The sequence below is a fragment of the Rana temporaria genome, chromosome 4 (assembly GCF_905171775.1).
Source record: "Rana temporaria chromosome 4, aRanTem1.1, whole genome shotgun sequence".
Classification (NCBI taxonomy): Eukaryota; Metazoa; Chordata; class Amphibia; order Anura; family Ranidae; genus Rana; species Rana temporaria.
Genome location: NC_053492.1, coordinates 87,457,938 through 87,482,304, shown reverse-complemented (window position 1 = coordinate 87,482,304; position 24,367 = coordinate 87,457,938). Strand labels below are relative to the sequence as shown.

At 45.0% G+C, this 24,367-nt stretch overlaps 1 protein-coding gene across 1 annotated transcript; it reads left to right on the top strand.

The window, feature by feature from the left end:
* The first annotated feature begins 292 nt into the window (after nucleotides 1-292).
* On the top strand, nucleotides 293-24,164 carry KLF11 (Kruppel like factor 11). Its single transcript, XM_040348613.1, has 4 exons — nucleotides 293-560; nucleotides 15,144-15,404; nucleotides 20,152-21,100; nucleotides 23,618-24,164. Exons 1-4 carry the CDS (start codon nucleotides 531-533, stop codon nucleotides 23,914-23,916), a joined length of 1,539 nt encoding a protein of 512 aa, XP_040204547.1. The 5' UTR covers nucleotides 293-530; the 3' UTR covers nucleotides 23,917-24,164.
* The last annotated feature ends 203 nt before the right edge of the window (nucleotides 24,165-24,367 follow it).

The following is a 24,367-nucleotide window of genomic DNA, read 5'->3' as shown; positions in this document are numbered from 1 at the left end:
CTGGCATCTCTCACCCCCCAGGGGAGCCAAGCCGAGTACACAGGCGGCTCCCTCCGTGTATTTGTCTGAGCCGGCAGGGCGGGGCTTCCTCGGTGACAGACCGCGTCTCTCTTCTCCAGACACGCCCCCTCCGCCGCGCGACCTTTCCCCTACTTTCCAAGCTCTCGCACACTCAGCCCTGAGCTGCATGCCTTCAACACGAGCTGATCACGCTCCCGGCTCGGCCGCCATTGGCTGAGAGGAGGCCGAGGCGAGCGCCGATTGGCCCGCGGCTCTGCCCCCCCCCCCTCTCTGGGTTGTGCAATGAGTGCGATGTCCTCACCTTGCCTTCCGCGCCTCCCCTCCCCGCTGTGTGTTGGTGTGCACGCCGGAGCCGGGCCCTCCCATGAAACATGACGACGAGGTAACATCCCCAATGCAAAGGAGGCGAGCTTGTTATTGCTGATGAGCAGCCCCGGCTCTGGCAGGCGGTACCACGTCCTGCTACCGACACCGCTCCATCCTTTGTTACCCTGGACCGGCCTGACACCATGATCAACGTAACCACCACCGACAGGGCTGTAAGTCACCAACTCGCCATTGTGTCCTGGGATGGGGGGGGATAGGTGGGCAGACAAAGGGGATGGCACAGGAATGTTTCACCAGGGACCCCCCATGGTATACAGATTATCCCCTATACACTCCAGTGTATTATTATTTTATATTGTTATATATACAGGGGATCTGTGATTTGTCCTTACAGGTGGATGGACCATCACTGGAGGAGGATCTGTCATTGTGTCTCATCACTCTGTATAGACATCCTCACTGTATATTATACTAATCTAAGTACCATCATCTGTATATACATCTTCACTGTATATATCATCTATATACCACCATAGTGTCATCACTCTGTATAGATATCCTCACTGTATATTATACTAATCTAAGTACCATCATCTGTATATACATCTTCACTGTATATATCATCTATATACCACCATAGTGTCATCACTCTGTATATACCATCATCTGTATATACATCAAGTGTCATCACTCTGTATAGATATCCTCACTGTATATTATACTAATCTAAGTACCATCATCCTCACTGTATATATCATCATCATCTATCTATATACCACCATAGTCTCATCACTCTGTATATACATCAAGTGTCATCACTCTGTATAGACATCCTCTGTATATATCATCATCTATATACCACCATAATCTCATCACTCTGTATATAGTGGACTCTATGGGGCTGTCACTGGCAGGGGTGGATGTAGGATGTCCTCCTGGGGGGGATTCATAATGATAACTCTGCTCTCTGGGCAGATTTAATGATTTGTATGGGCACAGTGCTCCCATCAATGTACAGTGACCATATAATACTGTATATAAGATCACTATGCCTTATATACAAATATTTATGATCACAGCACAGAGCCCATACCATATGTGGGCTCAGGGCTGTGATCATAGTATGCAGGTTCAATGCTATTGTATACAGTGATGTAAGGGCTTTGTGCTCTTTTATATACAGTATTATATGGTCTCAGTACTGTGATCAGACATATATAGTATAGGTTACTTTCGGTGGTCCTATAGGTGCTCTGTTCAGTCAGTCCTATGTACAGAATGCTATGGGCTCAGTGTTGTGATCATGTAAAGTATGAAATGGGATCAGTGCCCTATTCAGTCTTTTGGTAAGGGTTCAGTGTTTTTTTTTTTACATAACATGGTGTGTGTGTGTGTGTGTGTGTGTGTGTGTGTGTGTGTATATATATATATATGTATATATATATATATATATATATATATATATATAATATTGCTCTTCTATACTGTATTTTGTATGGGTTCAGTGCCCCTATATATGGTAATTGATGGGCTCAGTGCTCTTCTATACTCTATTTCGTATAGGATCAGTGCCCCTATATGTGTATAATATGGGCTTGGTGCTTTTATATGCAGAATGTAGTGGTATGAGTCCTGTGTTCATATACAGTGCTGTGCATTGCATAATATGGGAGATGTCAGTGGTGCTGTGTATGTTCATCATATATAGACTGTATTGTATGGGAGATGTCAGTGGTGCTGTGTTCATCATATATAGACTGTATTGTAGAGTATACACTGAGCCCATAGATGTCAGTGGTGCTGTGTTCTTGTATAGGAGATGTGAGTGGTGCTGTGTATGTTCTCATATATAGACTGTATTGTATAGTATGGGAGATGTCAGTGGTGCTGTGTTCATCATATATAGACTGTATTGTATAGTATGGCAGATGTCAGTGGTGCTGTGTTCTTGTATTGTATAGTATGTGAGTGGTGCTGTGTTCATCATATATAGATTGTATTGTATGGGAGATGTGAGTGGTGCAGAGTCTCGCCCCAGGAAATGGAGTTCTGTGTGGTTGTGTTGGGTGCGGGGTATCCTGTAACCCCTTAGATGCCGGAGGTTGCTCTCTCTATATAAAGGGGCTTAAATGACAACCGCCCTGCCTGTTTTCTTTTTGGATGGTTTTTTGAACGCAGGCCCCGCCCACCGGCTCCACTGTCGCGCCCATGTCGTTTCCTATCCCGCCCCCGCCCGGCCCCCTCACATGGCTATTTTAATGGATGACGTATTGGAGGGCTATATTTGGATCGCGCGGCCCCGCCCTCTGGGCTGGCCGAGAGGGGCGGGGCTCGCAGTTGTTGCCCGCTTGTCTCTGGGTTGGCCAACGCTATGCTAAGTTCTCATTGTCCGCGATAGGCTCCGCCCACACAATCTGCAAAACAACTCCGTCCACGGGGGATGACAGCTGATCGGCACTGCCAGGGTGGGGCTTATATCAAGCATCCGATGATTGCGAGCTCTGCAGACAAGGACTCGTTTGTGATCTCTGCGATTGTGTTCTGTACAGCATTGGATACAATGTTATCGTTCTATATGGAATAGTGTTGCAGACGAGACGATTAACCCTTTGTAGAACCTCTTGAGGATTTCCTGTGACCAGCGACCAATCACAGCCATAAAACTTCCACCAGATCCTCTGAGGGGGGGTCTACTAAGACTTAAGCATGGCAACCAATCAGCTTCCACTTTCCATTTTCAAAGCTAAACAGAACACGCTTAAGCTAGAAGCTGATTGGTTGCCGGTCTTATTAAATTCCAATGTACATTAGAATAAAGGGAGGTGTATGTTGGCATTGTTTGATGTGTGCTTCCAGGGATTGTTACACCTTTAGAGAGCCGGCCATACACTGTACAGTCTATGTAAGATTTACAGAAACTGTAATAGGAGGACACATCCAAACAATCCATTTTAATTTTTACCAAATCCAATAGGTCTTTGAAAAGGATCTAAAGAAGATTGTACAATCAGATTGTAAGGTGCGTGGTGATCCTACATCCTACATTATACAATCTGATCATACAAGTGTTTTATAATGCACATTTTCCAACACTGTAATAAACAGACTCTTCTATATTACATCCCAGCAGTGAATTCCTATCGCGCATGCACGAATAGCTGTAAATGGGCCGCACTCTTCTGGGACTTTTTAAAAGTGGGTACCCGTCAAACCATGTTCCCGCATCGCATCCGACTCGCGCGGCGGTTCATACTGCCATATGCGAACTGCTGGTGAGTGTCATGTTAACGACACCCCCATTTCAGCTCGCATATCGCACTGCTAACTGACAGTTCGGACATGAATCGGATCACATAGGTGTGAACACACATGCAATCCGATTCTGGTCCGAACAGAAAAAGGGTCCTGTGTGTGTTTGGACCCAATGCAATATCAGCCATACTATCTGTATGACTAAAATCGCACCGCACAGACATCGCATGTAATGGGAACAGCAGTGCGCTGCAAATTACATGCACTGTCTGGCATCGCACATGTGTGAACCGGGCCTTGGGCTAGGTTCACATTGCTGAAAACTGACTTTGATCCAATTTTCAGTGCGATTATGTGATGTCACTTTGAGGTTTGCATGTTCTATGGGGCCGAAATCGCACTGCAATTGTACCAAAGTAGCACAAAATCACTCCTTGCCGAGTCACATTGATGTAAACAGACACTATAGAAAACAATGTCTTACAATTCTGTGCGACTCAAGTTGTATTTGAAATTGCACTAATGTGACCGGAGCCTTAGATCTAACAACTATGTTGTTGGAGGAGCTGAATGTAAGCTTTAGGTAGGTTATATACAGTACAGGAGATTCCTCTGGTTGAGCCTGCAGTGATCCCGTCCAATCAGATGGGTGTTGTATACAGTACAGGAGATTCCTCTGGTTGAGCCTGCAGTGACCCCGTCCAATCAGATGGGTTATATACAGTACAGGAGATTCCTCTGGTTGAGCCTGCAGTGACCCCATCCAATCAGATGGGTTATATACAGTACAGGAGATTCCTCTGGTTGAGCCTGCAGTGACCCCGTCCAATCAGATGGGTTGTATACAGTACAGGAGATTCCTCTGGTTGAGCCTGCAGTGACCCCATCCAATCAGATGGGTTGTATACAGTACAGGAGATTCCTCTGGTTGAGCCTGCAGTGACCCCATCCAATCAGATGGGTTGTATACAGTACAGGAGATTCCTCTGGTTGAGCCTGCAGTGACCCCGTCCAATCAGATGGGTTGTATACAGTACAGGAGATTCCTCTGGTTGAGCCTGCAGTGACCCCATCCAATCAGATGGGTTGTATACAGTACAGGAGATTCCTCTGGTTGAGCCTGCAGTGACCCCATCCAATCAGATGGGTTGTATACAGTACAGGAGATTCCTCTGGTTGAGCCTGTAGTGATCCCGTCCAATCCGATGGGTGTTTGTATACAGTACAGGAGATTCCTCTGGTTGAGCCTGTAGTGATCCCGTCCAATCCGATGGGTGTTTGTATACAGTACAGGAGATTCCTCTGGTTGAGCCTGCAGTGACCCCGTCCAATCAGATGGGTTGTATACAGTACAGGAGATTCCTCTGGTTGAGCCTGCAGTGACCCCATCCAATCAGATGGGTTGTATACAGTACAGGAGATTCCTCTGGTTGAGCCTGCAGTGACCCCATCCAATCAGATGGGTTGTATACAGTACAGGAGATTCCTCTGGTTGAGCCTGCAGTGACCCCGTCCAATCAGATGGGTTGTATACAGTACAGGAGATTCCTCTGGTTGAGCCTGCAGTGACCCCATCCAATCAGATGGGTTGTATACAGTACAGGAGATTCCTCTGGTTGAGCCTGCAGTGACCCCATCCAATCAGATGGGTTGTATACAGTACAGGAGATTCCTCTGGTTGAGCCTGTAGTGATCCCGTCCAATCCGATGGGTGTTTGTATACAGTACAGGAGATTCCTCTGGTTGAGCCTGCAGTGACCCCGTCCAATCAGATGGGTTGTATACAGTACAGGAGATTCCTCTGGTTGAGCCTGCAGCTATATATGTCTGAGTGGCCTAATAACAAACAGCTGTACACAGGGAGCAGGTTGGGACATGCCCCGTGTTCAGCTTCTATTACTCATCATAATTCAGGCTGATGGTGAGAAGTGACCTGACTGCTGTAGGTCAGCCATCCGCTGTGGAGACAACACAGGAAATGAGCTCAGCAGTTTGATGAATGATGAGTTCCTCCTTAACGGGGAACTTCACCGGGCTAATGCAAAATACAACGTCAGCAGATACAAATTGTGCAGACTGCTAATACCGACCGTCCAACCTTTGGAGTCCGGCGCTGTGTTCCCTGCAACTGAACCGTCTCAACACTGACATGTTAAATCGTATGCCAAATCGGCAGCTAATGGCACCATCTGAAATGGTGCGACTTTGCGGCGCAGCATTGATTCACTTTACGGCGCCGCATTGATTCCCAAAAGTGGTTTCTTTACTACTTTTGGCGACCTTTGGGGTGCGATTTGTATAGACATCTGTGCGGGTTGCTGCACAGATGTCTCAGAAATCACCCCCGAAGTCGGACTGACATGTGGGAATGAAATCGTGTGAATTCAGCTGAACTCGCACGATTTCAATCCCGCTGTCAGTGTGAACCTGGGTTTACAGACCAAAGTTCATTCCTGTTGATCCAATAGGACAAAGTGTTACAATGTTTCTCTTTATCTCAGTCTAAGCGATGTTGTCATAAACGTGGCAGGCTGCCTGGTGTGTGGCTTTTTTTTTTTTGTGAGCTATGAGCAGAGAACTCTGCATAGAGTCGGGAAAATGCCGTGTTAAGATCGCGAGGGGGGAGAATCGCAATCCTGATTCTTTAATGATTAATCGTGCAGCTCTAATGCACACATAAAGGCATTGGAAGGCCCCCTTTCACACTTGTGAAACTTGAAAATCACGCAATTTTTGCCACGACTTGAAGCAATGCCTGTGTAATCTTGAGGTTTATAGGTCTCAAGTCGCATCAACGTTGGACCAAAGTAGTGGAGGGACTACTTTGAAGTCACACGGATATGAATGGTACCAATTGGAAATAATTGGGTACAACTTGTCATGCGGTTAGCTCTGCTAGCAAGAACCTGCATTCTGTGCAGGACCTAAGCATATGCTGTGTAAATGAAGCTCATCACAGGTGGGTGGGGTGATATCATCCTCACCTAGGTCAAGAACGAGGAAGTGGGTGCAGGTACCGCCGAAAAAAGATACTTTCCCTTTAAATAGCTGCTCAGCCATTCACACAAAGCCTTGCATTTTTATTAATGAATACAAGGCTTCCTCTGATTGGCTGAGGTGGAGATCGTGACCCCATCCGCCCACCTCAGTCAATCAGGAGGAAGCTTTGTATTTGCTGGTAGAACACAGTGCTTCCTGTGAATGATGGGTTAGTTCTGAGCCAAGTTTGATTTTGTTCCAGCTGTAGACGGGAAGTCCCTGTACTGCAGGAACACAGCGCTGTGTGTAGCCGATGACACAGTTTATAAAGCACTGACCATTACTGCAGCAGTTTTGTAAAATTTTCTTTGAGTCTATTTGGTCCCAAGAAACTCTTTGAAGTGAAAGTAAACCTGGAGTTAGGTGTGCAGAGACGCAGGGAAATCCTTTCAGGGCCAGTTCACACCACATGCAGTCCAGTGCATTTTTTTTATGCATCAAAAACGCATAGAAAGTAGGTTATGCATTTTTTTTTTTTTTTTTTTTTTTTTTATGGCATAGTTTACCAGTGCTTGCAGTTTCAGTGAAGTCCAGAAAAAAAAACCTTCTGCATTTTTCCTGCACTGTAAAACGCATCAAACATGCACTGGAACACACATGGCCTTATTTAAGGTTAAGAAAAAGAGGGGGGAAAATGCACTGGAACGCATCAAAAACGCTCATGCAGAAAAGCATCTGGATCGGATCTGGACTGCGTTTCTATGGTGTGAACTGGACCTCAGTGGGTTAATTTTCAGTAGTGTCTCTTTAAAGACCCTTGTGTGGCTGGTTACATCAATCGCCTGTTAAAGTGGAACTAAAGTCAGTGACTTGCCTTCTCGCTAAGGTCCAAAGTTCTCAAGGGGGTCTCATTTGGCACTGGCATCTTCTCCCAGAGTGCCGATCTTTCAAGCCTGTTCATTGGCTGACACAAGATGATGAAACTCCTGCGTAGGGCTGCACAATCGTTACAAAATCGTGATCTCGATTTAAACCCCCCCCCCCCCCCCCCCGATCTCCAATGCAGTTTGCCGATTCTTTCATATAATGAGTGGAGAGACTTATCTGATCACTCAGCTGTCAAAATATCGGGCAGTCTGCCAAGTTATTTTTAACAGGAAACGTGTAACTAATGCTTCCTTCTTAGATCAAAGGGATAAACTTCTTTGTGTGTGTAAAGTAAAAATCTGGGCAGTCTGCCGAGTTTGTAACAACATGAAACATTGTAACTAACTTCCTTCTTAGAGCAAACCTGTGTGTAAATACAGGAAGTTTAACCACTTGGGTTCACACTGCAGCTCTGCAAATTTGTTCCTTTTTTTTTTTTTTTTGTCCTGTGTGAGGTGTGAATTTACTGCGAATTTCAGGAGTTGGACATTCTGCAATTAATGTTCTAGTCAATGGAATCATAATGTTAAAGAAAAAAGTGTTCACTTCCTGTGTATTTCCTGTTTTTTGTGGAGAGTAGTGTGGTTGAATTCCCACATATGTGAACCATCAATGCGATTCAAGAACGATTTACATTGCTGTCTATGGACACTGAATTCGCAACGCAGCGCTGTAAGACTTTTTTTTTTTTTTTTCTTTATCGCATTTGTAGAGGAATCGCAACGCATGTATGTGAACGATTGTCATTAAAAACAATGACTTTATGGATGACATGCGTCAAAAACATTCTAAATTCGCATCACATTCATTATAAACTCGCATCAGTGTGAACTGGGCCTTAAAGTCCAAATCTTTTTCTGACACTTGTTTTCTTAAGTTTAAACCAGAACTAAAGACATTTTCATCACCCTTGCAGCCAATTTATTGAAGACTAAGGATGAGCTCTGGCGTGTTCGCATAGAACAGGTGCAGAGCCTGCCAGGAAGTGTGCACGGCGCTGTGCTAATCACAGCCAGGGAGACATTGTCCCGATGCTCTGCTGCAGAGATCGGGAAATGTCTCCCTGGCTGTTATTAGCGCAGCGCCGTGCACACTTCCTGGCGGGCTCTGCACGTGTTCTATGTGAACACGCCAGAGCTCATCCTTAGTCTTCTTCAATAAATTGGCTGCAAGGGTGATGAAAATGTCTTTAGTTCTGGTTTAACCTTTTTGTTGCCCTGGCTTAAAAGCTTGTCAGTTTTTTTTTTTTTTTTTTTTTTTTTTTAGCTGTGCACCAAAGATGCAGCATGCAGGACTTGGTGAACTTTCAGAAAACGCACCAAAAAACATGGGACACAATGGAGGTCTATGGAAAACTGTGGGTAACCTGCACATTGCAATGCAGCCAAACTGCTGAAAAGTGCCCTTCAAGTGGCTCATAGCAACCAATCAAAAATCATGTTATTTGAGCAAATTTCAGCCAGTTCCTGATGAGCCCATTGAAATTCGCTTCACAGGTGGCCCTATTGGCATCCTTCTCCTCCAAAATTTGAAAGAAGCTGGGTGAAAAATTGTTCCCTTAGCAGTCGTAGCATCCAATCAGATCCAGCCACTCTTTGGGTAATCTGCCAGTCACAATATAGTAACCAGTACTGCGGACTCATCCAATAACGCTGTATAGTATGTATGGCCGGCGGTGCTTTTCATCATTGTTCTGTGTGAGGGGCTGATTTACAATGCTGAATAAAAAGCGAGTAACCATACTTCGTTCTCTGGTACATGAAACCAGAAAAGTGGTTGGTGCGGGCAGTACATCCCACATCCCCCTCATGGTTTTATACAGGGACAAATGGAAAGGTACAAAGTGCAGTCACCTTTCCTTGATCTGATTTGCGCCGGATGTGGTTGCCATGGGATACTGTTCATCAAAGCGCCTTGCACTGCCTAATAGAAATTGAGGGAAATATTCTCAAAACGGGTGCAGCCAGAATCGTGGCAACCAATCATTTTAGCCCCTTTCATACTGGGGCGGTGGGGGCGTTGGCGGTAAAGCACCGCTATTTTCATTGCTGCTTTACCATCGTTTTTGTGGCGCTATTCTGCCACTAGCGGGGCGCTTTTAACCTTCGCTAGCGGTTCGAGAGGGTTAAAACCGCCTGCAAAGCACCGCTCTAGGAGCTGTGTATTCACCGCTCCTACAGCACCTCAAAGATGCTGCTAGCAGAACTTTTTTTTTACTGTCCTGCTGTCCTCAGGCTTTCACACTGGAGTGAATGGCGACGCTCTTTCAGGGCGCTTTGCAGACGCTATTTTAAGCATTATAGCGTCTGCAAAGCACCTCAGTGTGAAAGGGATCTTTGTGTCTTCCATTTTCAAAGCTTAATTGTAACAAGCTGAAGCTAGAAGCTGATTGGTTGCTGTGCACAGCTGCTCCACTTATGATAAATGTCGCCATTAAGTATTGTGTTTGGCTGACTGTGTGTTTTTCTCTGGTCAATGATTGTGAGTGATAAGCAGACGGTCGGGTCCAATTTAGCCTGTGAGGAGAGTACTGTGACACTTCTCATCTCCACGTTGGCTCAGGTTATCTGAGGACATGGAGAACGGCGCGATTCTCTCTCACACACACACACACTGCACAGGCAGCGCTGAGGAAGGATTTTCTTTTTCCTTTCTTGAAATTGTTGTCACGTTTCACCAAATGACCCCATATTAAGGGGTGCACCCTGCGTGTGCTGGTGTGCCCGATGACAGGACGGGGGCATTCAGTCTGATGTGATCCTGCAGGAGAGCATTAGGAACAACGCCAGTATTGATGTCTCCCCCCTCCTACAAGCACTTCGATGAATGCTGAATGAGAAGCTGATATGGGAAATTTCATGAAATGAGTGCCGGGGGCCCCAACACAGTGATTACATCTTCATAGAGATGAATTTCTTCACAGCGATCGATTAAAGACGTCTCCACAATTGGCTTATAACATCTACATGGGAATAATGTTATGTAAGCTGGGGTTGGGAAGAATGAACGGACACATTTAGGGCCCTTTTATATTTGTGCTGTAATGGTTGTTATGTCACAGTTCAGTGTATGTTGCAGCCCATAAAAAATAATGCAAATGCCACAAAATGTACGTAATGCTACACAGCATGGTGCATTGGCATTTGTAGTTCATTGCAGTGTGTGTTACCTCATTACCTTTTGGGTGCTTTTCAAGACGAATGGACCTGCAACTCATCAGCTTATGTAACGTGCTGCTGTAACACATTGATGTAAATGGACCCTTAAAGTTTATGTTCACCTTTTTACAGAACATCTATGAGGTGAACTTTACACTGGACCCCCTTCCCCAGTACCTGAGGCCAGCGATCTCCCGCACTGACATCGTATAGCCGCTTTACCCGTCCGGGGATTAGAAATCCCCACGTCTTTCTCTCTTCTCCAGCGCTGACAGGACAGGCTACACGGGTTCTGATTGGTCGGTGCCAACCAATTAGATTGCCACCTATATGTACCTTTTACAAAGTATGTTTAGCCTTGGTTCACATTGATGCTACTTTGAAATTGCGCCCACTTCACTCGATTTCAAAGTAGCAAGGTCAGCACGATTTCAGGCGCTACCTGAGACTTGTGTGGCTTCATGCACAGATGTCTATTGAAGTCGCTCCTGAAATCAGCAAAAGTATTGCAGGAACTATTTCTGCAAATCTGTACAGCACTGCAAAATTGGGGTTGCACCGATTGGAGCAGTGTCATTGCCTCCAATAGGATGCGACTGGTCATGCGATTTGATCTCTTAAATCGCATGACAAATCGCTCCAATGTGAAAGATTAAATCCTGGGGGATTTCTGCTCCCTGGACCAGTAAAGCCGATTTACCATGTGTCAGTGCGGGAGATTGCTGGCTTCAGGTACTGCGGGGCCGGGTGCGATGGGCAAGGGAGTCCAGTGTAAGTTCACCTTACAGATTTTTCTGTAAAGGTGAACTTGCCCTTTAAAGCAGGAGTCTCAAACTGGCGGCCCTCCAGCTGTTGTGAAACTACAAGTCCCATGGGAGTTCTTCCCCCTCCCCCCCACTCCAAAACGCTTGAAGCCTGAAGCTCCAAAACGCCTGGAGCTCAAAGAAGTTCTGGAACTTTTTTAGGCAGATTACAGGCGTTCTTCAGCCTTTTACATTGGTGACCTGTACAAAATCGCATGACTTTCTGCCTAAAAACGTTACGTTCAGGTGTGAATGGGACCTTGAGTGCACTGCGTAAAATTGCATCCGGTCCTACTTTTTTTTTTTTTTTTTTTTTTTTCATTGCACACTGATGCAGCGTGTTTGTGTGAACTGAAACAATAGGACATGTGGCAGATTGCCTTCTCTATGCATTGGGCAACACTGTGTGGGGCCTTAAAAATTGCTATTTAAAATGCTGTCTGGATGCTGTCAGAGGGGACATGGTAGTCTCCTCCCACCAGTCTGGGCGCTGTCGGAGGGGGGGGGGACGTAGTAGTCTCCTCCCACCAGTCTGGGCGCAATCGGAGGGGGACGACGACGTAGTAGTCTCCCACCAGTCTGGGTGCTGTCAGAGGGAGGGGACGGTGTAGTCTCCTCCCACCAGATGCACATCAGAGATGAGGGCTGTGGTTTTGTGGTCATCAGACCACATAGAAAATTAAAGTGGATGTCACAATGTAGAGAATAAGATTTCCTATCATCTGTGCCCAGTCTTGCCACACAGTTAATCCAGCTCTGAGCAATCCAATTTTATTCAGTGAAAATGAACAGACTTCCAGATAAAAACATGCCTAAATAAAAAGTCCTTTCCGTCCCCTTGCTTCGAGTGACAGGGTTTTTACATATCTTGTGCACTAGCTTGGACACATGCACATTCCTGGATGTTGATCATAATATGGGGGGTGATCCACAGTTCATTGTGACAGGTAATGTATGTCACTCGAAGCAAGGGGACGGAAAGGACTTTTTATTTAGACAGGTTTTTATCTGGAAGTCTGTTAATTTTCACTGAACAATAAGAGGATTGCTCAGAGCTGGGTTTACATCCACTTTAAGCAACAACAAAAAAAGATACTAGCACTGCAATTTGTGCTTCATTGTATGCAGTGGGCTGAGCTGCATTTTACCAGTAGATGTTATAGCGATGAAACTTCTACTTTGTAACGATTTTAGTATTTATACTTTTACCTTTTCCATTTTAGATGGAGTAAAGGAAGGTTTATAATCCTTGTCAGTGTTTTATTGCTATGTATCTGCCATTGGGGCGATTGCCCTTCACTTCCTGTCCCATAGCCAAACCAGGAAGTGAGAGGGAATCCCTTGAGGCTCCTCAGCTCATCAGAATGAGTGAACTTATTAAAAGATTTCCCATCTTTTTTTTATTTGGGGGGGACAACTCAAAACTTTGGAATTTATTTTACTTTCGTTGTAAGCAGAGAGGGTGTATCTCCCTGGTGTGGGCACAGACCCCCCCCCCCCCCCCAAAAAAAAAAAAAACACCTAATGGGTTCTATACCCTCTCCAGTCTATCCAAGGAGGGAGGCACAGCTCTAGTCCTTGCATGCAAGGGTGGCTCCATAGGATGCTGCCCTAAAACAAGAAACCCGGGGTGCAGTGGTCATGGCACCAGCTTGAACAGGAACATGGGCAAGGGTTATAAATTGGAAAAGCTGCATATTTAGTAAGTGACTACATCAGCTGCTGAGAGATCTTTACAAACTGATATCCCTTTAATACATCTTTAAATGTATTTTTTTAAATGCAATGCAAGTACCAAATTTTGACCTGGAGTCATCGTATTCTACTGTACAGCACAAGGAGCTGGTCATATTTGTTGCGTAAGGAGAATACCGATGGCAGGAGAGTGACAGATGTTGTATTTCCTTTCACTGTCCAATCACAGGGTGGGGGTGGGTAGAGGACCTGTAAGTGAAAGTAAAACTACAGTAAAGGAAGATGCTAGATATGGATGCGCTATGGAGCAGAATTGTTAGGCAGCCCATGTACAGTGCACGTTTCTTTCCTACAGCCACCGATTTCCCCATCATTACAGACGGGAATTCCTCCTGCCAAGCAATTGTCTTCTCCCGCTGGGGGAGGCCATCCCTGCTGGGAGAAGATGGTGATGGTTGTTGGTAGATATAGCAGCCGTTAGCGTTTAATAAGAGCATCCAGCAGGCTGGTTGTACCCAAGTTGGTTGATCGATTTACTTGGTACATTCAGCCTGCCCATTGACTGTTCAAATCACGGCCTGTTCCTGCTGAGATTCATACCTTGTATGGCCAGCTTAGTCTCAGCAGTGGATGGCCAGAAATACAAATCTGTTGGCAGGCAAAGCAGCTCTTGTATGTGTATTTCATCTGTAATCTCACTTCTTTTCTATTGCCCAGTGAACTGAATGCCTGAATAAAAAGCTTGGCATCAGCTCCGTGTCTGTGATACTAAAGACCTTCTTCTCCTTGACCACAATATGTTCCGCTCAGACCTGGAAATGGGCTGCTTGGCGTGGAGCAGTGCATCATGGGAGAAGGAGGAGGTCCAATCGGCTGTCCTGTTTAGAAATATTGGGTATTGACATGGGCTCTGGATGGTGAAAGGTGACTGACTGTAGTGTGGGCAAGGCAAGTATTAGTAGCAGAGGGGGTAGACTATGAAGAGAACCTGGTACTTTGCCCTGTATGACATGTCGGACTAACCTTTAACCACTTCAATACCAGGCACTCCGCCCCCCCAATCCTGCCCAGGCCAATTTTCAGCTTTCAGCGCTGTCACGGTCATGCTACACTGTACCCAAACAGTTTTTTTTTTTTTTATATAATTTTGTTCCCACAAATGGAGCTTTCTTTTGGTGGTACTTGATCACCTCTGCTGTTATTTTTTGCTAAACAAAAAGACCGAAAATTTTGAAAAAGTAAACCTTTTTTCTTTATTTCTGATATAAAATCTTGTAAATAAGTACATTTTCTCCTTCACCGAAGAGGCGGCACTGGCAGGCATTGCTGTCATGGGCACTGGCATCTGCCTGGGCACTGATTGGCATACCTGGTGGTCCTGGGCAGGCATCCGCGGGGGGGCTGCACTGATAAACAATCGGCGCAAACCCACCCCCAAGTCAGGAGAGCCTGACTCTGTCAGACGCGAGTGAGGAAATGCCAATAAACCTCTCTTCTTGTTTACACTGAGATCAGCTGTGATTGGACATGGCTGATCACGTGGTATAGAGCCCTTCCGTCAGAGGCTCTTTACCGAGATCGGTGTTGCGGTGTATCAGACTGACACACCATGCCACCGATTGTCGCGATGCGGCTTATCCTGCTGGACATCTTCTGACGCCCAGTCAGGATAACTAAACCACTGCCCGGCCGTCATTTTGCTATTTGTGATGTGAAAGGGGAACCAAGGACACTGATGTACAGGAGGGACTATGATGTGAAGAGTAGGCTGAAGACACTGATGTACAGGGGGCACTATGATGTGAAAGGGGAACTGAAGAGACTGATGTACAGGGGGCACTATGGAGTGAAGAGTAGACTGAAGACACTGATGTACAGGAAGGACTATGTTGTTATTTTATTGTGACCAAATCCACAGGTGGTGTTTAATATAGTGTGCCATTCTTATTGATCAAGTTGCCCATTTACTTTGTCTCCATAGGTTGACTTCATGGACATCTGTGAGTCGATCCTGGAAAGGAAGAGACATGACAGCGAACGTTCCTCCTGCAGCACACTGGAGCAGAATGACTTTGAGGCGGTGGAAGCTCTGGTGTGTATGAGCTCCTGGGGTCAGCGATCTCACAAAGGGGAAGTGCTGAAGATGAGGCCACTGACTCCAGCTTCTGACTCCTCTGATTGCCTACTACAATTCGAGTCGTCCTCGTCCATATCGAAAGATTTCCACTCTCTGGCCACCCTGGTAAGAATGAACACATTTACCACCAGTGTTCAAGAATAGCATTCATTATAAGCATTAATGACACCAGTGCTAAACGCAGCTACGTGTGACATTCAGTGCCATAGACTTAAAGCGGGAGTTCACCCATTTCTAAATTTTTTTTTTTTCTTCCCCTAGATTCCTGCTCGTTCGGTCTAGGGGAATCGGCTATTTGTATTAAAATAGGTGCAGTACTTACCCGTTTTCGAGCTGCATCTTCTTCCGTCGCTTCCGGGTATGGTCTTCGGGAGCGGGCGTTCCTTCTTGATTGACATTCTTCCGAGAGGCTTCCGACGGTCGCATCCATCGCGTCACTCGTAGCCGAAAGAAGCCGAACGTCGGTGCGGCTCTATACTGCGCCTGCGCACCGACGTTCGGCTTCTTTCGGAAAATCGTGACGCGATGGATGCGACCGTCGGAAGCCTCTCGGAAACCTGTCAATCAAGAAGGAACGCCCATTCCCGAAGCCCATACCCGGAAGCGACGGAGAGGATGCGTCTCGTAAACGGGTAAGTACTGCACATATTTTAAAATAAATAGCCGATTCCCCTAGTAATAACGAGCAGGAAGCGAAGGGGGAAAAGTGCCCTCTAAGGGTGAACCCCCGCTTTAAAGGAGTTGGTTTACTAAAACTGGAGAATTCAAAATCGGGTGCAGCTCTGCATAGAAGCCAATCAGCTTCCAGGGTTTTTTTTTTTTGTCAGTTTTATTGAAAAAGCTGAAGTTAGAAGCTGGATGTCTACCATGCACAGCTGCACCAGATTTTGCACTCTACTTTTAGTAAATCGGCCCCAAAGTGATTTCGTATTCACTCTTTTGGCTTATAGAGATGTCAACCTAGAGCGATTCGGTCCCAATCTTTCACAAGTCCTTTTCCCAAACTTTCACAGCCCACAGTTGAAGCCCAACTTCACTGCTCATTTTGTCTGGGGGAGAGGGAAAACACTTTACAACTGTTGAATGCAGAACTACTTTGACCCTGCTTTGGTCTAGATGTCTGCATTCCTAACTGTAGGGGAGAAGATGCTGCCGGGAAAAGTGGAGGATCTGGTACTTTAGTGGAGACTCTGGAGAATTAAATGGCGGTAGTTCCAATCTGCAATCACACAGTATTTGAGTGGAAATTGTCAGTAAAAAACATACACAACATTTTATTTGAGGGCACGCAAATGCAATATATTACCCAATTTTTAGGTTAAAGCGAATGTAAAGATAAATAAAAGTGTAGTTCTCTTTTTTTCTCTTTCTCTCTCGTTTTCTCTCTATCGTTTTCTCTCTATCGTTTTCTCTCTATCGTTTTCTCTCTATCGTTTTCTCTCTATCGTTTTCTCTCTATCGTTTTCTCTCTATCGTTTTCTCTCTATCGTTTCCTCTCTATCGTTTCCTCTCTATCGTTTCCTCTCTATCGTTTCCTCTCTATCGTTTCCTCTCTATCGTTTCCTCTCTATCGTTTCCTCTCTATCGTTTCCTCTCTCGTTTCCTCTCTCGTTTCCTCTCTATCGTTTCCTCTCTCGTTTCCTCTCTATCGTTTCCTCTCTCGTTTCCTCTCTCGTTTCCTCTCTCGTTTCCTCTCTCGTTTCCTCTCTCGTTTCCTCTCTCGTTTCCTCTCTCGTTTCCTCTCTCGTTTCCTCTCTCGTTTCCTCTCTCGTTTCCTCTCTCGTTTTCTCTCTTTCTATATAATATTTGTTTTTGGGTGTAGGTAAGCTTTAAGTATAAATTCAGCATCGGGCTTGAGTAATGTTATGGCGACAGCGACGCACACGCTCTCTCCAAACCCCCCCCCCGGACCTGTGCACTGTTACTACATAATCAGACTATTTCTATGGATTCCTGTTGTTCTGCCGGTAGGCACAGGCCAGTTTGCAGAGCTTATGTACAGCGTGTACTTGCTGCCTTCTGTTTCTGTAATTCCTTCTAATATGCTGCAAACCGCTCTTACATTTTGTAGTTAATTAATCGGGCATGAAAACACAGGACAGAGATGTGGGACCTGGAACTGTATGTTATTAAAGCTGGCACATGATTGTTTTGTTTAGATGTCTTCCCTTCTCTATGGCTACCTCCCTTATGGAAAAGGGCCCGAGAGTCCTGGGTCTCAGCTGGGAGGAGAGTTAGGAGTGAACACGGTTATGTAGCTCTGCGTTTGTTGACCTTTTGATGCATAGCAGTCTGTTCGGGAGCAATGGACTTAAATTGTGTCGACTTAAGGAGCGCAAGTAACCGCTGTTTATGCGTTGCCTACAGCTGACCATAGCTAAGCTCAAGGATTGGACAGTAAAATCAAAATGCTTGTCAATTTTTTTTTTTTTAGGTTTGCATAGACATGGCTGGCTACAATATTCACATATATTGTGTGTGTGTGTGTGTGTGTGTGTGTGTGTGTGTGTGTATATATATATAGATAGATAGATAGATAGATAGATAGATAGATAGATAGATAGATATAGATATATAGAATTTCTCCACAATGCCTATAGCTGCAGAGGTGAGAATGGGGATTCGTTTAACCACTTGCCCACCGCAGTACGAGAAAATACGTCCTCTGTTTGTGCGGTGATATCTGAATGATGGGTGCAGCTACAGGCATCATTCAGATATCACCGTCTTCAGCCGGCGATTCTGTGCACAATAAGAATGATCAAAGCGGCAGTTCCGCCGCTTGATCGTTCTTATAGGCAGCGGGAGGGGACGTCTTGACCCCCCCCCTCTCGCCGCCATCCGGTGCTTCTCCGGGCTCTCCCGTGCCATCGGAGCAAATCGGCCGGCGCTGGCTGGGGAAGCATAGAGGTGACTGGTGACCAGTCATCTCTATGACCATCGGAGGCCTGGGCGCAATGTTATGACGTCACGCCCGGTACCCAGAAGTAAACAAAGCCGCAATCGCGGCTGTCAATGTGAGATCGGTGAATGTTTTTTTTTTTTTCACCGATTTCATGCTTGTAAGCCTGGAGGAGAGATGTGGGGTCTTATTGACCCCACATCTCTCCATAAAGAGGACCTTTCACACTGATTCCTATTACAAGGGATGTTTACATTCCTTGTAATAGGAATAAAAGTGATAAAAAAAAAAAAAAAGTGTAAAAATGAAGTAAAATGAAAGAATTATTTTTTTTAAACGCCCCCATCACCGGTAGCTCGCGCTCAGAAGCGAACACGCATTCAAGTCCCGCCGACATATGTAAACGCTGTTCAAACCCTACCTATGAGGTATCGTCGCGTGCGTTAGAGCGCGTGCAACAATTCTAGCACTAGAACTCATCTGTAACTTGAAAATAGTAACCTGTAAAAAAAATTAAAGCGTCGCCTATGGAGATTTTGAAGTACCGAAGTTTGGCGCCATTCCATGAGTGTGCGCAATTTTAAAGCGTGACATGTTAGGTATCTATTTACTCGGCGTAACATCATCATCTTTCACATTATACAAAAAAATTGGGTTAACTTTACTGTTTTGCTATTTTTTAATCCAAAAGTTGTTTGAAAAATTATTGCGCAAATACCGTGCGAGGGGAAAAAAAGTTGCAATGATTGGCATTTTATTCCCTAGGATGTCTGCTAAAATATATATATATATATATAATGTTTGGGGGTTCCGATTAATTTTCTAGCAAAAAAATTGTGATTTTTTTACATGAAGGAGAGAAGTGCCAGAATAGGCCCGGTGGTCAAGTGGTTAAAGTGTTCACATATTCTGAACAGGCAGAAAAAGCACTTCAAATGTGCATAGTATGGACACAGGTTCACATTAGGTGTCTTTTGCAAGCATCTTTTTTTCAGGGCACAGTAAGGCTGGGTTCACACTACGGTTTTCCCGTCCGTCAGCCGCATACGATTTCAGTATTGAAAACGTACGGGCCCGGACGGGAAAACATAGAGATAGACAATGCATTGCAAATCGTATGCACTCGGATGCATCCGGGTGCGTACGATTTGCTGGCAAAACGTTTTTTAAACGTACGCAAAACCGTGTTCAACCACGGTTTTGCGGTCGTTTTTAAAACAGTATGGCAACCGCATACGTTTTCCTTTAACATTAATGTTAATGGAAAACGCACATATGTGCGGTGCCATACGTTCCCGTCCGTTTCAGCCGCATACGTTTTTTCATATAAATCGTATGCGGCTGACGGACGGGAAAACCGTAGTGTGAACCCAGCCTAACCCTAGTGCAGTGATCTCCAAACTGCGTCCCGGGGGCCGGCTGTGGCCCTTTGCTTGCCTTTATCTGGCCGTTGGGGCAATATTCCACCAATGATGGGGCACCATTCCCCCCACTGCTACTGACACCATCGATGGAGTATGATTCTACTAATTGATATCAACAATGGGTCATTATTTCTCTCATTAAAACCAATGATGGGGCACTGATGCCAGGGCATTTTCTACTCTCACTGGGCACAGTCCGGCCCCCCTAAAGCCTTAAGGACAGTAAACTGGCCCTTTGCTTAAAAAGTTTGGAGACCCCTGCCCTAGTGGATCAGTAAGCCTAAACATTTAAGTTTTTGTATTAAAATTTTTTTACTTTGTAAAAGTCTTATTTTAATTCCTTGTGCGTGTTTCATGGTCCATTAACTTTAGTAAAACTGAAAATATTTTTTTTAGACATTTAAAATGCAGAATGAATAAATTCAAGTGTATTCAGTGCAGACAAGTCCTTGCATGGTCATCGCACCATTACACTAAATTTCATGACGCCATTTATCTTATGCTTGTTTTGTTTTTTGCTTTCCAGTGCATGACTCCGCCACACAGTCCAGAATTTACTGAGCCTTGTACAACACTCCCTCCTGCCTGCCAAGTGACCTATTCCAAGCCAGTGACTGTCATGTCCAGCAGTTCTCATTGTTCTGTTTCGTCTTCTAATGCGTCCAAGCCTTTTACTCCAGCAGTCCACAGCTTGTCCTCGCAGAGCTGTGAGACGTCAGAAAGGTCACAGCCCTGCAGGGCAATGGTCACAAGTGTCATACGTCACACAGCTGACACATCTGCCTTCCACCACCTCCCCCAATCCCTACCTAAAGCACCAACAGCCGGATCCTCCCGAAACTGTGATGTCAAACATTCCAAGCTCACCAAAGAGACTCCTGTCCAAGAGGACCTGTCCAGAAGCAACTCCCCTATGTACCTTCCACAGACTGAAATTCCCTGTGCAAATGTAAACACTGGGAGACCACAAACTGCCAGTGTACAGACACAGGAGCCAGTGAAATGTGAAAATGAACACTCAAACGAGACCAATCCGTTGCTTTCCGTTCCGGCTTCTAGTTCCCCTGTTCTCTGCCAGATGATTCCAGTAAACGGGCAACCTGGTGTTATCTCCGCTTTTATTAAGCCACCTTCTCAACCCATGTGCAATACCATTAAACCCATTTTGCCCCAAACCACCTCCCTTTCACAGCAAGTTCTTATGGGCACACCAATGTCTCCAGGGACTGTTATGTTCGTCCTCCCTCAAGCATCTGTCACCCAGCCATCTCATCAGTGTCCACAGACTCTAATGACAGTCGGAAACACAAAGCTATTGCCTCTTGCTCCAGCTCCTGTATTTATTACTTCTGGGCAGACTAGCCCCCCACAAATGGACTTTTCCCGAAGGCGCAACTACGTCTGCAATTTCACTGGGTGCAGGAAGACCTACTTCAAAAGCTCCCACCTCAAAGCACACCTTCGAACCCACACAGGTGAGGCTTTTTTTTTTGTCAATCAATCTGTCCAGTTTTTTCACAATCATTTTTTTACTGTAATGTTATTTAATAAAAGGTTTGAAGTAATTTCAGTACTTATGAATGTAATTTGTTTGCAAAATTAAGAGGTATGAGTTTCAGGGTAAAATTATACCCCCCTAGGTGGATACAGCCTCGGTCTGATGCTGTATCTGTCCCACACCACTTCTAAGACTGAGAGATCAAAGACTGCTGATCAGTCACTGAGTTCTTAGCCTTCAGAGAGTAGAGAGACTGTGACTGTCAGTCACCAGCTCTCTGCCCTGCCCCTCCAGCACTCACTGGAGCTCTAGGCTGTGGAGGGGGCCGGAGAGGCTGGCCCAGGCTCCAAGTGGCTCACTGAAAGGCTGAGTCAGCTGCCGGTCCAGGGATCTGGGTGGGTCCTAACCATAAGCTTGGTATCTTTTCAGAGCCTGGACTCCGACATCAGCCAACAGCAGGCTTTAGCTTGCTGTTGGCTGAAAACAAGTCACAAGGGTGCAGAACAAATTGCAGCTTTGGCCCTATTTCTCCTTTTTTTTTTTTTTTTTTTAAATGGTTCCCTAAATTCACTGTTCGTCTGGGAAATTAAAAGAGGTATGGGGTTCTGAAAAATATACTCCCCTAGGTACATGCAGCATCAGGCCGATGATGCATCTGTCCCCCACCACTTCTAAGACTCCAGACTGGTTCAAGCATCTGGCTGGATCCTAACCATATGGTTGGGATCTTTTTAGAGCCTGGGCCAGCTCTGTGACCTCAGCCGACAGTGGACTTTAGCCAACTCTTAGCTGGAACCAAGTCGCAAGAGTGCGAATTTCACTTCTGTGACCTACAGGGAAAGTACAGCCAAAATGGCTTTGGCTATACTTGTCCTTTTAAGACAGTAAATGGTGCCCTAAATTCACTTTTCGGTCATTTGATCTTCTTCAGACTATATGAAGATTAGTATCCCTATAAATGTCTGTAGCGATAATTCGTTTTGTACCCAGAACTGGAGCAGCGTGGACCTCAATCTTTATCCGATCGTCAGCTAAGTTTGTCTAGTGACGTTTTTAGTGGACCTAAATATTGTGATGCAGTTTTAATTTACAAGCCGAAGTAAAAAGAAGCATTTTTTGTTTTTTTCCATTTTAAATTTGAAGTGAAACTAAACTGCAATACTTGCCTCCCATCCAATGTCTGTGAGGTCCCTTCTTGGTACCGGCATCTTCTGGGTGCTGGGTCTTCCGCCTTCTTGATTCTGCCATGCTGAAAATGTATCGCATTGTACATGGTTTTCTTCTTTTGTGTGTGTGTGTGTGTGTGTGTGTGTGTGTGTGTGTGTGTGTGTGTGTGTGTGTGTGTGTGTGTGTTTTTTTGTTTTTTTTCGTGTGTGTTTTTTTTTTATTTTTTCTTGCATATGATTGGGTATTCTTTGCTAAGCATTTACTAAGCTCTGGCGCAACTGCACTCGCAGGGGGTAAATGCACTTTGTAGAGTGCAGTCTTTCTGCCTTTTATTACATCAATCCTATATCCTGTCTTTTTTACAGTAAATGTTTTTGCCAGTTTTTTTTTTTTTTTTTTTTTTTTTTTTTTAATGTAGGTTTCCCCCCCGCCATTAAACATATTTGAAAAAGTCAGTTTGCTAGTGTTGCAAGTTGCTGGTTTCCATTTTTAAAAAAACAACTGTTTGAAACAAAATAGGATTAAAAAAATAAAAAAATATATTTAGTGGCAACTGTTAGACTTGCGCGGCTTCATTTGTCAAAGTGTCTTAAAGTCGGCCCGTGTTTTGTGTTGCCCACAGCTACCAATAGACTATAAAGGGATAATCTGATCACTTACTGTTGATGGCACAGAGCATTCTTTTAGACAGTTTATAAATGTCTTGGGTCACAGAGCTCTCACGTAACATTGAGCCTTTTTTATCAGAGTGCCTTTAAGACCGGTGTTGCCATAGCAGCAAATCGGATTCTCTGCTTTTTTCTTTTATTTGCGGTTAGCAAATGAAAAGGGGAGATGGAATGATTGCTTTGGGCAACACCGATGGCGATTCCAAGCACTTTGTGGGGCACTGATATTTTAGTAATAGACAATGCTGTGAATGAGAACATATGTAGACTTTAGGCCCCTTTCACACAGGCTTTCCGATCAGGTCAATCTGTCAGTTTTTTCAGGCGGACCTGATCGGACGCTCCATTCACTTCTATAGAGCCGTGGATTTCAGCGGTGACATGTCCGCTGCTATCCGATCCTGTCTGTGAAATCCGAAAGGATGGTGACCCTATTTTCCATCTGTCTGGATGATCGGCGCGGATGAAAATGGGCAGTCTGTTTTCATCTGATCTTCCCATAGAAGAGAGCAGGACTCTGAGAGGTCAGTCTTGGCACAGTGAGCCAGCGGGGATCAGCGATGTGAAAGGACCCCTAGTAATTGAGCTTGATGGTAACTCATTTCTGAAATGCTCCACAGCTGGATTGTAATTTTTCTTTTCTTTTTTTTCTTTTGCAGGAGAAAAACCTTTCAGCTGTAACTGGGAGGGATGTGATAAAAAGTTTGCCAGATCAGACGAACTGTCTCGGCACCGCAGAACCCACACGGGCGAGAAGAAATTTGCCTGTCCTTTGTGCGACCGACGATTCATGCGCAGCGATCACCTGACCAAGCACGCCCGACGACACATGACCACAAAAAAAGTTCCCTCCTGGCAGGCAGAGGTTGGAAAGCTAAACAGAATAACGACGTCCGAGCAGACAATAAACCCGGGACCGTCTTTAAGTATGCTGGTGTCCATGTCCCCCCCAGTATAAGAGTGACTGATCAAATACGTTGAAATCAAATGAAGCCTTTTTGATTCCCGCACTGAATCACCCAGAGACCTAAAACACAAAAACTCACAGTGCTTATCTTTGTTACGTCGTCTTGGGCTGTGTCCAGTTTTATGATATTGATTTGTACCCTTTATGAGTGATATAAATATATTATATAAATATATATGAATCTTACCTACCAGCATTTTTACACAAGAAAATAAAAAAAACTATTGTATTGGCAATAAGCTTTTTTTTTTTTTATGTCAAATTTTGTGTTCTGTAAAGCAGATCTAAAATTTTTCCCCCCTTTTCTTATACAAGGAATGGTATTTGTTTAGTTCCTTTTGTTGAGAAGGTTTATCACCCTAGAGTACAGCCCAGCTCAAAGTGACGCTTATGATCTGTAATAGAAGATGCTGTGTACCTACCTTTTTCAGTGGTTTGTGTC